Raw genomic sequence first — 14,200 nt, 5'->3', positions numbered from 1 at the left:
GAGTGTGCTGTTGAAGCTATTACATTTTTCATTTCATTCATTGTGTTCTTTAGCTCTAGAATTTTTTTGGTTCTTTCCTTATGACTTATATCTCTTTATTGAACTTCTCATTTTATTCATGTAATATTTTCCTGATTTTTTGGAGTTATCTATCTGTGTTGTCTTGTAGTTTGCTGAGCTTCTTTAAAACAGTTATTTTGAATTCTTTTTCAGGTAGTTCATAGATCTCCAGTTCTTTGGGGACAGTTACTGGAAATTTGTAATATTCCTTTGATGGTGTCATGTTTCCTTGATTTTTTGTGTTCCTTTGTTGGTGTTTGTGCATTGAAGGAGCAGTGACCTCTTTCAGAGTTTTTGGACTAGCTCTGGTGGGTATAAACCTTGACCTACTGGTGGATGTGAGGATGCTGGCTGGGTGGCATATGTGGTGGTGCCAGGTGTAGTGCTGGGTCTAGCAACTCTGGCTTGGTTGGGGAGCAGTAATGCTTCTGGTTCCAAGAAGGGGCACAGTGGCCTGGGCTCCAGGCAGCTCCATCAGCTCAGGTAGGTGTAGACATTAGCAAAGACTGTAAGTGTCCTTGAAGGTGAAAGCTGCTGGTGTCCATGGTAGTGATGAGGGCTGTTGAGGTCCTTGGTGGTGAAGGCTGCTGGTGTCTTTCTGCTCTCCTTTTCTCCCATTTGGGGGGAGTTGTTGCTGAGGACATTTCTTTTGGCGCCAAGCTGTATGAACCTAGAAGATGGAATGACACAGGTGAAATGCTTCCTATACTTTTCTATTCAGACATCCTTGTTTTTTTGTGCTCTACTGGGTTGCCGCAGCTTCTTAATTGTACTCCAGAGCTCTTCCAGAACTATTTTCATTTGTAGGTACTTGTTAAATCATGTGGCAGGGGTGGGAAGGCTGGGACCTCCTGGTCTACCATCTTTCTGATGTCACTCCCATGAATTCTTTATATTTCTCTGAAATAAGCCCTTTGTGTTTGTGTTCTGGGCTTCAGATCATTTCTTCAGTTTGTCATTTGTATTTTGATTTTGTTTGTTTGGCTTTTTGTTTAACATTTGCTATAAATTATTTATTTTTCTTTTAAGGCTTTTGGAGTTTGTCATGGTTAGAAAGGCATTCACAACTACAAAGTTATAAAAAGGATTTGCCAATGTTTTCTTTTATTACATCTAAGTACTCAAATTTTACATTAGATCTTTGATCATTTGAAGTTTATCTTTGTAACACAGTATGAGATATGGATCTAAGTCTATATTTTTTCAGGTTGTTATTCAGTTGTCTTAACACTATTTAGATTCTCCTCATTTGAGATATTAAGCAATTTTTATTTTGGATTTCATTTGTTACTTTGATGTAACAAAGTGAATAAAAATTAAGTACAACAAAATGTCAATGAGTTCCAAGAAGAATGTTTTTAATAAAAAGAAGGGCATGGATTCCATGCCTCAGATTGGATGAATTAGAGGCTGGAAGATATTAGTGATATAGTAAAGAATCCTTATATCATGTTTCTTCAACAACAACAGCAACAAAGCGATAAGTGATTAGAAACTCCAGAGAAAACAGATTACCGTATAACTAAGGCATAAAGTAAATTAAAATTTGGGATGGTTTTGAGCAATTGATGGGTTAAAACAAGAGAAGATATTTAGGTCCTGACCCTAGTAAAATCATCCTTCCTGTAGCACATTGGACCTATACGAAGGAAATGTGGTATTAACACCCTGTTGGGCTTTGCATTAAACAATATCTATATTGATTGTAATAACATAAACACTGTTGACTTCCAGTTTTTAGAATTAACCTGTAAGCAAAGCATGGGAGACTTAATTATGGTTACAGAACAAAACTTAAATGTTACTAACCTTGTGGATGAAAAAGTAAAGGTGCAGTGAGATGAAGTTGATGGTGATAGCCAGAAATATTCTTTAAAGTTGATGGAAAAGAAATAGAGGTTTAAGGCTACTATTTAAAGTTTATGTAATTATACAGTTTAGTGATTCTTATCATACCTCAGATATCCAGTTTAAAATGACCCCAGTAGGTAAACATTTTTTTTTATTATTTAAATTAAAAAGTTGTTCTTATAATTGAGTACACTGCAACTACCATTATAGCTATTATAAAAGACTCTAATGTGGTTTCTTACAGTATCTTGAACTAGGCATAACTTACCCCTTATTTCTGAATAAATCTTGAAAAAGTGTTACTTTTTTTCTACTAAAATGTTGTCAATAAAGAAATATGCCAATTTTGTTATAAGTGCTTTGTTATTTTAGCACTTTTTCTTAAATTGTTTCATTTGATACCACTCATGCATGTTTAATTATCTGGATAATGTAATGAGTATTTTCAAATCAAAAGAGATTTCTTCATATGGCTGACCCTCTGTGCAAGAGCTGTAAGGATTTGTTTTGCCTTGTTCAGCCTGTGACATAGTACAGGTGATGTATATGTTACTTTATGGCTGGCTGAACATGATATATGAACAGTGTAGAACAATGAAGATACTTCTGGTGTTTCCCCTCCAAGTTAAAGAAAAAAAACTTCCTGTTTAATTATGGATCTGATATAAATCCATTAGGCAAAGAAAGTTCACAGCCTCTTAACCATCATGTAGCAACCTCCCTCGCTCCTTTACTTAGGTTGCTACTTTTTTCCGTTCATGAGGTAGTGCCTACCATGTGCAGGAATAAGAAATCAGATAATGCCTTTTCTTGAAAAGCTCATAGCCAAGCCACTCTACCTACTGAATTCTAAAATAAAACAAATAGACACAAAACCACAACACACCAAAAGCTGAATTATTTTTCCTTTAATGGATTCTTTGAATGTGTTTAACTTCTATTTAAAATGGTACCTTGTTACTTGATTTTAAAGGGATTAGTTAGGGCTTCCCTGGTGGTGCAGTGGTTAAGAATCTGCCTGCCAGTGCAGGGGACACGGGTTTGTGCCCTGGTCTGGGAAGATCCCACATGCCGTGGAGCAACTAAGCCCGTGCGTCACAACTACTGAGCTTGTGCTCTAGAGCCTGCGAGCCACAACTACTGAAGCTCACACGCCTAGAGCCCGTGCTCTGCAACAAGAGAAGCCACCACAATGAGAAGCCCGCACACCACAAGGAAGAGTAGCCCCCTTTCACCACAACTAGAGAAAGCCCGCGTGCAGCAGCAAAGACCCAACGCAGCCAAAAATAATAAATAAATAAATTTTAATATATATATATATATATTAAAAAAAATAATAAAGGGATTAGTTAGAGCAGGGCAACCTGCTTATATCTAAGTTACCTGACAAATTAAACTTTGTTTATGTAAACAGTATGCCTAAGGGCTAAATTTTGCTGAGTGTCCTGTAGATTTTAAATAAATTATTCCTGCCTATTAAAGACTTACTGTTATACATGATCCTGTGGTAAGACTCTTTGTCTTCTTGAACCTCGATTTTCCTTTAGGTAAAATGAGGAAATTGAAATACATCAGCATTTCCCAAACAAGACCATTTTGTGAAGCAATAATGTATCATATTCTCTACTCTACTTCACTTAATTTTAAACTTACTGAATTTTTAAATTAAGACATTAATTCCTCTCACAGAACTGAAGGCATACTTAATACATAATGTGTTATTTCTACTACTGAATCTTTATCTTATTAGGCCTTACCTAACCACAGTGATAAAAGGGAACTAAATTCCTGGAGCTTTGACTGTGCACATTTATCCATAAGGAATTCTTAGATATTTGGAAATTTTGTAGTTTGGAGAATCATAAACTTACAGAGATGTTAGAAATACATTACAGAGAACTATTTTCCTGGATGATTTAAAAGTAATACTCCAGGGACTTCCCTTATGGTCCAGTGGCTAAGACTCTGCTCCCAGTGTAGGAGGCCCGGGTTTGATCCCTCGTCAGGGAACTAGATCCCACATGCCACAACTAAGACTTCACATGCTGCAGCTAAAAGATCCCACATGCTGCAGTGAAGATCCCGCATGCCACAACTAAGACCCGACGCAGCCAAATAAATAAATAAATAGTTTTTAAAAAATAAAATAAAATAAAAGTAATATGCCAATCTGATTCCCTGTCACCCCAAATACTGTAATATCTCTCCTATAATCAAGGACATTCTCCTACAAAACCATACACAACCATAAAATCAGGAAGTTAACACTGATATATAATTGTAAATTAATTCTCATGCCCCATTCAGGTTTCACCAATTGTCCTAGCAAAAGGATCCAGTTTAGAATCTTATGTTGCATTTAGTTGTCATGTCTCTTTGATCTCTTTCAGTCTGGAACAGTTCCCCAGTCTTGGTATGATTTTAATGCCTTTGAAACTCTTGAAGATCACAGACTAGTTATTTTGTAGAATGTCCCTCAATTTCTGTTTGGTTTTTTTTTTTTTTAAATTTTTATTTATTTATTTATGGCTGTGTTGGTTCTTCGTTTCTGTGCGAGGGCTTTCTCTAGTTGTGGCAAGCGGGGGCCCCTCTTCATCGCGGTGCATGGGCCTCTCACTATCGCGGCCTCTCTTGTTGTGGAGCACAGGCTCCAGACGCGCAGGCTTAGTAATTGTGGCTCACGGGCCCAGTTGCTCCGCGGCATGTGGGATCTTCCCAGACCAGGGCTCGAACCCGTGTCCCCTGCATTGGCAGGCAGATTCTCACCCACTGCGCCACCAGGGAAGCCCTGGTTTTTTTTTTTTTAATTGAAGTATAGTTGATTTACATTGTTGTGCCAATCTCCCTCAGTTTCTGTTTGGATATTTCCTCGTGAATAGAGATAGTTTATGCATTTTTGGCAAGAATATTACAGAAATAAGGCCTTATTCCTATAATTGAATTCTATCAGATAGCTGATGATTTCAGTTTGTCTTATTATTGGTGATGTTCACTTTGAACATTTGATTCAGGTGGTATCTGACAAGTTTCTCCACTGGAAAGTTACTCTTTTCCCCTTTCTAATCAGAGTATTTTATAGGCAGGTACTTTGAATAGAAATGTTCTGTTTCTCTCCAAACTTTTAATATATTCATTTATTTATATCAGTTTAGAATCGTAGTTTCTTATTTTATTCAATGGATAAAAATCTGTGACTATCATTATTTATTTTGATGCTCACATTATCATTAGTTTGGCCAGTAGGAGTCCATTCAGGCTGATTTTTTAGTCTTTTGGACATGACTTCATCATTCTTTCAGCATTTTCCTGCTCTCAGGTAAAAACAAAATGTTCCAGGATCACCTTGTAGCTTATGTAACCTTGCCCTGGAATACAGCATTTCTCCACATTGCCCTGGTTCCTTTTAGTGAAAAATGGAAAGTAGACACCCAGATCTGGGCACTGTTACACTCACTACTATTGGGGTGTCATTGGTCTCAGACCTTCTTAGTAGACAGAGCTAGGGAATCTATGTATGTTTTTATATACACACAAATATATAAACACACATTTATAATTATGTTTGTTTCTCTATCAATCTATATATGTCAAAAACCATGAATTCACATTACTTCCATTTCCAATCCAAAACCATAAGGTTAATTTTAATTTATTTCCCTTCCATATTTATATATTTCTTTTCTGTTACAGTAAGAAATATGACTTTCTTTATTCTTAATATATTTACTTATTTGATAAATTACCCTGTATGTGACCAGGCCACCATTCTGCTACTCCTTCCTAACGTGGATGCCCTCTTCTCCCTGCTTCAACTCTGATACCTGGGTTGCCCTTTCTCAGCACTGCCTACTAAGCACCCTACTCAGCTTTTGACTCCCCATTCAGGCCTGATACCCTGTTCTGGAATGCTGCCACCACTACCCCTTCACCTCTTCCCCACCTAATGAACTTGGGACTGAATTGTTCAGGAAGGGGAGGGGTTAAATATTTTTAGCACAGTATTTAAAGGACTTTATTCCCAAGTAACATAAATCCAGTTAATTTAATGGGAAAATAGATTTGCTCTAAACAAATGTACTTTACAGTCAACTTTTCATACAATTTTCCAAAAAGTGAAGCATAGCTATAACTAGGAAAACATTTGTACTTTATCTTTCAAATTGCTTTCTGTTGTTAATACACTAATTAGTGTTAGTATAGTTTTGTTCCGGTATTAGAAAGCTGCCTATATCTGGTATTATAAACCAGTTTTATGTGATTTCAGAATGAATAATCATTATATAGAACATCTATAAAAAGATTTCATGTCAATCTAGTTATGTTACTTTCAAATTTGACTTATTTGACATAGGAATGCAGCTACATGGTAGTTTTTTAAGTTAGAAAGTGCTCTAGAGGTGTTGATAAAATAGAGCTGTGAATCATGGTTCAGAAAGAATAAAATGCAGAGACATTAATGTTTGAAGAACAGTGACCTGAAAGAATTTGGTAAATTTGCTCTATGTTTATCAGTTTTATCTTTGGCTAATGGTAGCTGTATTAGTGAAGGTTCACCAGCAAAACAGAACCTGTTATAGAGAGAGAAAGAAAGAAAGAGGTTGATTGATTGATTATGAGGAATTGGCTCACACAATCACACAATTATGGAGACAGAGAAGTGCCATGATCTGTTGTCTGCAAGCTGGAGATTCTGGAAAGCTGGAGGTATAATTCCAGTCTGAGTCCCAAGACCAGTCTTTTTTTTTTTCCTCTTATTTTTCTAGATGACCTCTACCTTTTTACTTTGCTTTTGTCTGTATGCCTTAAAAATACTCTGATCTCATCCAGTCTCGTTTCTTTAAAATGGGGTCTACATGCACAGGGCTTCCAAATGTATATCTCTAGCCCCAACTCCAGCCTGGATCGACTATTGGATGTCTAAAAGACATCTCAGACTTGACGTGTCCAAAACTAAGTTCCTAAAATCTCGCCCTGAAAGCTAACTAAATTATTTGTCTTTTCTGTTTTTGTTAATTACAACTCCCTTCTTCCTGTTGCAGATTTTTTTCAGCTTTTCCCTCAGAGTATATCCAGAATCTGACCACTTCTCACTACGTCTACTACTAACCCCTAGTCCTCTTTCATCATCCTCTTTCATCTCAATTGCAGTAGTTTATTAAGTGTTCTTCCTGCTTCCACTTCTGTTCTCCTTCAGTTTTAATATAACGGTCAGAGTGATCCTTCCAAGGAGTAAGTCAGGCTCTGTCACATTTGTACTTGGGACTCTTCAGTGGCTTCCTGTCTCATTCAGAGTAAATCATTATCATGCACCACAAAACCTACAGTGATTTGGCCCTACCTCCTCTCCTACTCTTCTGTGAACTCATCTTTTGCTGTTCTTCCCCTTGCTTACTAAATCTTCCAGCCACATTGGCTTCTTTGCTGTTCTTTGAACACACAAGACATTTTCCCACCTTAGGGGCTTTGCACTTGCTGGAATACTCTTCCTTACTTTCTGTTGAGTCTTTACTCAGAAGTTGCCCTCTCAGAAAGGACTTTCCTGGCCATCCTATGTAATCCCCTTCCCTGATTTATTATTTTTCCTTAGCACTTATCAATATCTAATAGAACTATATATTTTAACTTATTTATATTGCTAATTATCTACATTCCCCAGAATTTAAGCTGGACAGGATTTTTTGGTCCAATACTATACCCCCAATGTCTACATTAGTGCTTTACTTACAGTAAGCATTCAATATTTGTTGAAGAAATGAATCACACATAACTCATTCCACCAAAATGAAATAAAATTAGTTTGTTCAAGGCAGCATGCTAAAAATTTATTTCACAGGAAATGTGAAGTAATTTTAAGAACTTTTGCTTAAATTTTAGCAAATATTAGGTGAGTTTAAGTAAATAAGCACTCATACATGGCTAGTTGGTGTTTAACTTGGTCCACCATTCTGGAGGACTGTGTGTGTAATAACAATTGTTAAGTCTATAAAAATGAACAAATCTTAGGAGTCCTGCTTCTTGGAATTTATTCTGCTAAAATGAATAACTACAGAGTTTTCTTGGTACAGCATGTTTATTTCAGAATTCTTTCATAGAACTGAAAACTCGGTAAATGTACAAAAATGAGAGTGATTTGATAAACTATGGTATAATGTAGCCATTAAAAACTTGCGTTGTAGATTAATTTGTAATATAAAAGTGTTTGCTATATATTAAGTAAAAATAGGTTACAAAATAGTACATGTATTTTTATTCTACCCCCTACTGACTCTCTTTTAAAGTATAAATACATAGAAAAATATCTGGAAGTACCATGGAATTATTGATTGTTATTTCTGGGTTGTGAGATGGTTTGTTTAAGACAATGTTTTTCCCCTATGCTTATCTATTTTATCAAAATTTTTTCAACGAAGAGCTAATATTAAGTAGCATACTCTCCTAGGGTTTTCTTGCTGTCCTTCTTGCTTTATTTTTCTTCATAGTAGTTGTCACTCTCTAACTTCTGTACTTTTTACTTATATTTTATTGTCTGTCTACCACCACCCCCACTAGACAGAAAGCTTATTATGGGCAGGGACTTTGTTTTGTTCACTGTTGTATCCCAGGATCCTAGGAAAATGGCTGGCATATAGTAGGTGCTCCATAAATATGTGTTGAATAAATAAATAAATGTATTGTTCTTGTTATAGGGAATAAAGTTATGGTAAGTAACATTTTGAAAAAGTGTCACTGGAAAAAAGTGCATGTAAGATACATGTCACATTATATAACATAAAATTTTAATATCAGAAGGAATTTATAACAAATAACTAAAAAGTTTTCATGAGATTTTTTTCCCCTTATTTTTTTCAAGGTTTCTAAATATTCTTTACAGAAGAAAGTGAGTGAAATGGTAAGGAAATTTCAAAATATACACCCACCCCAGATTAGTACATAATGTGCCCAGTATTTTTGTCAATATTAATGTGACATTTATTGTAAAAAAAAGTTGAAACTGGATATTAATATCCCCTTTAAAGGACTGAATTACAATCTCAGATATAGCTTAAATGAATTTATTTCACAAATTTATTTCCAGATAGTATTTACATGTTATAAAATAAATTTAACACAGTTCCCAAATTATTGGTAGAGGTCTTATATGAAAATTGAACAACAAAGAAGTGAAAACAACAGAATTCTGAAACCCCTTACTTTAATGATATCTTTTCTAGGTATTTGTGTAAACACGTAGTTATTACTTTTAGCCTGAAAAATTGAAATAATACGAAGTAGCATTTGAATACTACACTTGGGATATGGTACTCATCCTTTATCATTCAACAAGTGTTAATTTGTTGTGCATTCCTCTTCTGTAGTATATTAAAATTAATATTTACATTTTTACAGCATAACATTTTATGAAATATTTACTTTGATATTCTATCTTTCTATCCCTGTTTGATTCAGAAGAATTTTTTTCTCTGTATTTTTGACTGAGCAAAATTCTCCCATATCCACTTATATCTTCAGAGGGCTTATTGGGTAGGTTTATGCTATTTCGTTCTTCCTTCTTTGGAGCAGACTGTAAGGCAAGTAAAAATAATTTTTGAGTAAGGTTTATGTATTATATCTATGAGAAGTAAGAAATGAGAGATCATTCCTTATGATGTTAAATACAAAAATATAGAGTTAAGTATTTTGGTTCTTGAAATGTTTTGGTGTGTTAGAAAATAAAAGAGCCATAGAAAGATTGCTAAGCTTGATTGAATAAAAGATGTGAAAATTCTGTCACTGTTCAACTGGAAAGACTACAGATAATATTGTCAGACTATTTTAAACTATGATTTTAATTAAGGAGCTGAAAAACTAGATTCTGGTTTAGCTTTAAGTACCATGACATTTGTACTGAAAGTCATCTTCAACGCTACAGTGGTTTTACACAAAATATAGTGAAATTGAATAATGTACCCTCTGACCTGGGAGATAAGGCTACAAGTTAAAGATCAAAGGCAACATAAAATGTGTTTTATTTTATTCCACTTTAAAATTTCATCAAACAGATACTTATAATCTTAAAAAAACATGGAAACATGCAATACACTTTTGATAGTTTTTGGTCACTTTTGAGCATTTTGTTAATGTGAATTTAAGACTCTTAAGAACCTACTAAAATTTGAATTATAGTTATATTTTTTCTGACAGTTCAAAGCATTAAATAAATCACTTTGCATTAAAATAATTTTATATATTGATAAATATACAATATTTCATGCCAATTTTGGCAGAATATTATGTATATTTTAGATGATGGATTTAAAAGTTAAAAATAAACCTTTTTCTAAACATTCTTACGTTATTCTTTTTACATTATTCTTATATAATTCAGGTGACCTTTTCTTTATTCAAAGTACTAAACAGTATTCAGTAATCCAGTTAATTTTATTCAAATCAGCACATTATCCTTTTATATTGATATTATTTGACTATGTGCAAGACATGAAACAAGATGCTCACTTGTGCCAAGGCAGGACTTTGGGGAGCAATTGATAAGTGTCCCAAAAGAAATAATTTTAAAAATAGTATTAAGACACTTATAAAGAAGTTCATGATTTCCTATAGGCAAGCTCTTAACTACTAGTAAATTTCTGTCTTGTGGGAATTCAATAAGGTGATTTTCATGTAGAGGTGGTATGTCTCTAGATACATTAACACAATTATGAATGGAAAGATTCATCTGTCTCTAAAAATACCCAAATCTTCTCTTGAACAAATGATCACATTGATCATTACCAATAAAACGAATGCAACTAAATATGATACAAATAAACTATAGAACATCAAATTAATTGATTTGGTCATTGATGAAAATCTTTCCTGCTGTGTTCCCATAATTACTGTATAGGTGACTATGTTGCGTAACTGAGTTGCCAATAGAGCTTAACGAACAAAATAAAAATTTATCCAACCATCTCTTAGTTATAGTTTATCTCTTTTTTGTATATCACTTTCCTCTAAAGAAAAGACTTATAAGAAGGATTTATTTTGTCTTTATTAAATTAAAACGATTTTTCAGTATTGAAGGTTTTGATGAGATTTGGAATTACCACATATTTTCTTTCAGAGTAGAATGTTTTTAGACTAAAGACTTGTCTGGAAGTAATCTTCATGATTATAATAATTATATACATCTGTACACATAAAATATGTAACTTTAGTTTTTTTAAGTAGTATATACCTAATGTTGTGACTAAAAAGGTGAAAGTATCAATATCCTAAGAAAGATGCCATGGGTTTTTAAAAAGTGAGTTTTATAACCCACTGATTTATTTTGGGTTTATATTGAAGAAATTAAAAGGTAAGTTGCAAAAATAGAAATGAGGAATATATGAAGTTTGTTTTTGGGTTTTGAATCTTTTCCTCTACAATTTACTTATAACAAACTAATTGTTTTAAGGGAAATTAATTTTATCTCCAAAAGTTTTCAAATCAGTCTCTATAAGGAAATAAGAAATGAGGGAAATGAGCAGCTATGGCTTTTATTAGTAAGTATAGTCCTAAAAAGTTGGGTGTAAATGTTATTTTTAAATTATTCCTATTTTAAATGCCTTAAGAGGCTTTTACGTAAACTTTTAGACCACACACACACACACACACACACACACACACACACACACACACTTACTTGTAATTATGCATGTGCTGTCTTTCTCTAATCTTGACTTTCAAAGATTAAAATTGTTTAAAATGAGGTACATATGTATTTGGAAAGCAGGCAATCCTGATATTATTTTCTTGTTGACAGTCTTTGCATTTAGTAGTAAAAGTGTATGAAAGAGAAAATAACTTGACCCAATTCAGAGAGGTAAAAAGAACAAAAACACTACATACTTAGCCATTTCTTAGTCATTGCGATAAAATAATCTTTATTATGCTATAGTATGTAATGTTAAAGTTATAATAACACCATCAATTTAGTTGTATTATTCTTTATAATGTTCTTAGCTTTCTCAGGCAGGTGTTACCAATCTGCTTTTTGTTGTTGCTTCCCAAAGAATGTAAACTATTTGCTGACAGTCATGCAGTTAGTGGCAAGCTGCCCTCTTCATCTCATTATCAAAACTAAATCAGGGCAGCCAAGTAGGTTCATATGTGAACAGTTGCATATAGGCCTGTATGAGCTAATGAGCTATAGGTGCCCATTGTGATTTAAACATCTTTATAGCATTTATCATGGCCATTGAATAGACTAATGTATTTGAAAATCAGAATTGTATCATGCAAACAAATGAAACTGCATTTTAATTCAACTTTGGTTTCAAGCAAAGGATGTTGGGATAGAGTATGTTACAAACTAATCTAATGTGTACAGAGCTCTATGTATGTAGAGAATACATATGAACTCACTTTGATCTTTGCTGCATTTTTACTTACCGGGATTAGTTAACCTTTGCAGGCATTGACAGTATTAATGTGTATTAATATGTAGTGGATGGTATTCTCATAAAGGCTATCTAAAAATTGATTTGACTTGAAAAATTGAAAGAATTCCTTGAATTGAAAAAAATGCCTTTAGACCAATTTTTAGTGAAATTGTATTGGGTTTCTACACATCTCCTGAAAGGAGTATAATTCTCTAGAGAATTAAGTGGTATTTTAGAGGAACAGAATATGGGTCATTATTGTTCATTGTTTAGTTATTGATAATAGTGACTACCCAGGTAAGCATAAGATCTCAGGGGTAAGTGCACTTGTCAACTTGTTTGAATTTATAACTACTGCATGCTTAATTCAAATGACTAAGTAGTGAATTTGAAAAGCCCATAGAAGTGCATGAGAAAAATTTAGCTCATCTTTCATAACCATTGCCAGTGTACTTATCACTTTGCTTAAAATTGTTTTAAAAAATCTTTGAAAAAGTTAAGATTTTCACCAGATTTGCCAAGTTAATATAGTTAGGTACAACTTAAATTATGTGTGTTCCTTATTAATATTTGAGAGGGCTATTCTTAGTCCAAATAAAACTTCATTAGGCTATTGAAAGCACTTTTATCATTTAAGGAATAGTAATAACAAAACATTATATTGTACTTGCTATGTGACAGGCTCTGTTCTTAGTGCTCTGTAGGCATTAATTTGTCTTATCTTCACAACAACCCTATGAGGGAGATGCTGTTATAATCTCTATTTTAAAGACAGGGTAGATAATTTTCCCGAGGTCACACAGCAACTAAATTACAGAGGCAAGATTTAAACACAGGCAGAATAGCTTTTGACCACTCTACTATACTGCCTGTACTTTGGTGTTAAGCAGTACAAATGGCTCTGGTTAACTTATGCAAAAGGAAATTTAGTGGAGACACTTGCAATCAATCAGAGAGTCAAGAATGGTTTTGAAAATGAACAGGGACTAGGTTAATTCCAGGGTTTGAGAAGCAGGATGTAGGAACCCAGGACAGAGGAGGTCTCATATCAGTCTGGATAGGATCACCACTGAACTTCTTTAGCTTTATAATCTCTTTTGCTCAAGATTCAAATCCCAAGAATGTAGAAATCAATTGGTTTATTTGGAGTAATATGCCCTATACTTGACTAGGGGAGAATAGGACCCCTGAATTTGGTCTACTAGATTGTAATGAAGAAGTATTTCAAGGAAATACTTGAAACTGTGTTGCTTTTGGGTAAGAGAAATAGACCCTGTCCAGGCAAATCTAACAAATTGCCACTGTCAGAACTCTATGAGACAACAGTTCATTCAGAAAGTAATTACTGAGTGCCTATTGATGGGCCTACACTGTTCTTTGTTTATCATCTCTCAGTAGAAACTGAAGTGTGTGGCAGAAATGAATGAAAGTTGTGAAATCAATCAATGATTCTGCTAATGCCAAAATAAAAACTTTCGAAGAGTGTTATTGATTCTGTTAACATAATATTTCTTTTAAAAATTTTAAGTCATTTTTCTAAGTATGGTAAAACAAGCTCCTTTAGCTGAAAGCAGTGAAGGCCCATATTATATATAGGGTCCAATTTTTACCAACTGTGTCTCCTAGCTTAAGTAAACTTTCTGCTATACTATATTGTCTCCCTATCACTGATAGATATTGTTCTCATTGTTCCAGTTTTTAATGCAGTGAGAAGGTGCTATATTCATTAATATTAATCTCAGAAAATTTATCTGAGTTTTGATAATGTACATTATGATTATGCCAGCATTCAGAGAAAAAAATTATTTCCTAAATTATCAGGAGTATTGCTTTAATAATATTCCCCTCACTTTGCTTAGTGCTGTACTGGACTAATTAACTTTTCGGTA

General features: G+C 33.9%; 1 protein-coding gene across 1 annotated transcript in view; it reads left to right on the top strand.

Annotated features, from left to right (window-relative positions):
• CCDC73 (coiled-coil domain containing 73) overlaps nucleotides 1-14,200 on the top strand; it is a 118,604-nt gene that overhangs the window by 47,436 nt on the left and 56,968 nt on the right. The window contains exon 7 of the mRNA XM_036860112.1: nucleotides 8,762-8,800. Within this exon, the coding sequence (XP_036716007.1) occupies nucleotides 8,762-8,800 (39 nt within the window). The remainder of the gene's footprint in view (nucleotides 1-8,761; nucleotides 8,801-14,200) is intronic.

Source organism: Balaenoptera musculus, chromosome 8, assembly GCF_009873245.2.
Source record: "Balaenoptera musculus isolate JJ_BM4_2016_0621 chromosome 8, mBalMus1.pri.v3, whole genome shotgun sequence".
NCBI classification, from domain to species: domain Eukaryota; kingdom Metazoa; phylum Chordata; class Mammalia; order Artiodactyla; family Balaenopteridae; genus Balaenoptera; species Balaenoptera musculus.
This window is presented reverse-complemented; position numbering and strand designations above follow the sequence as displayed.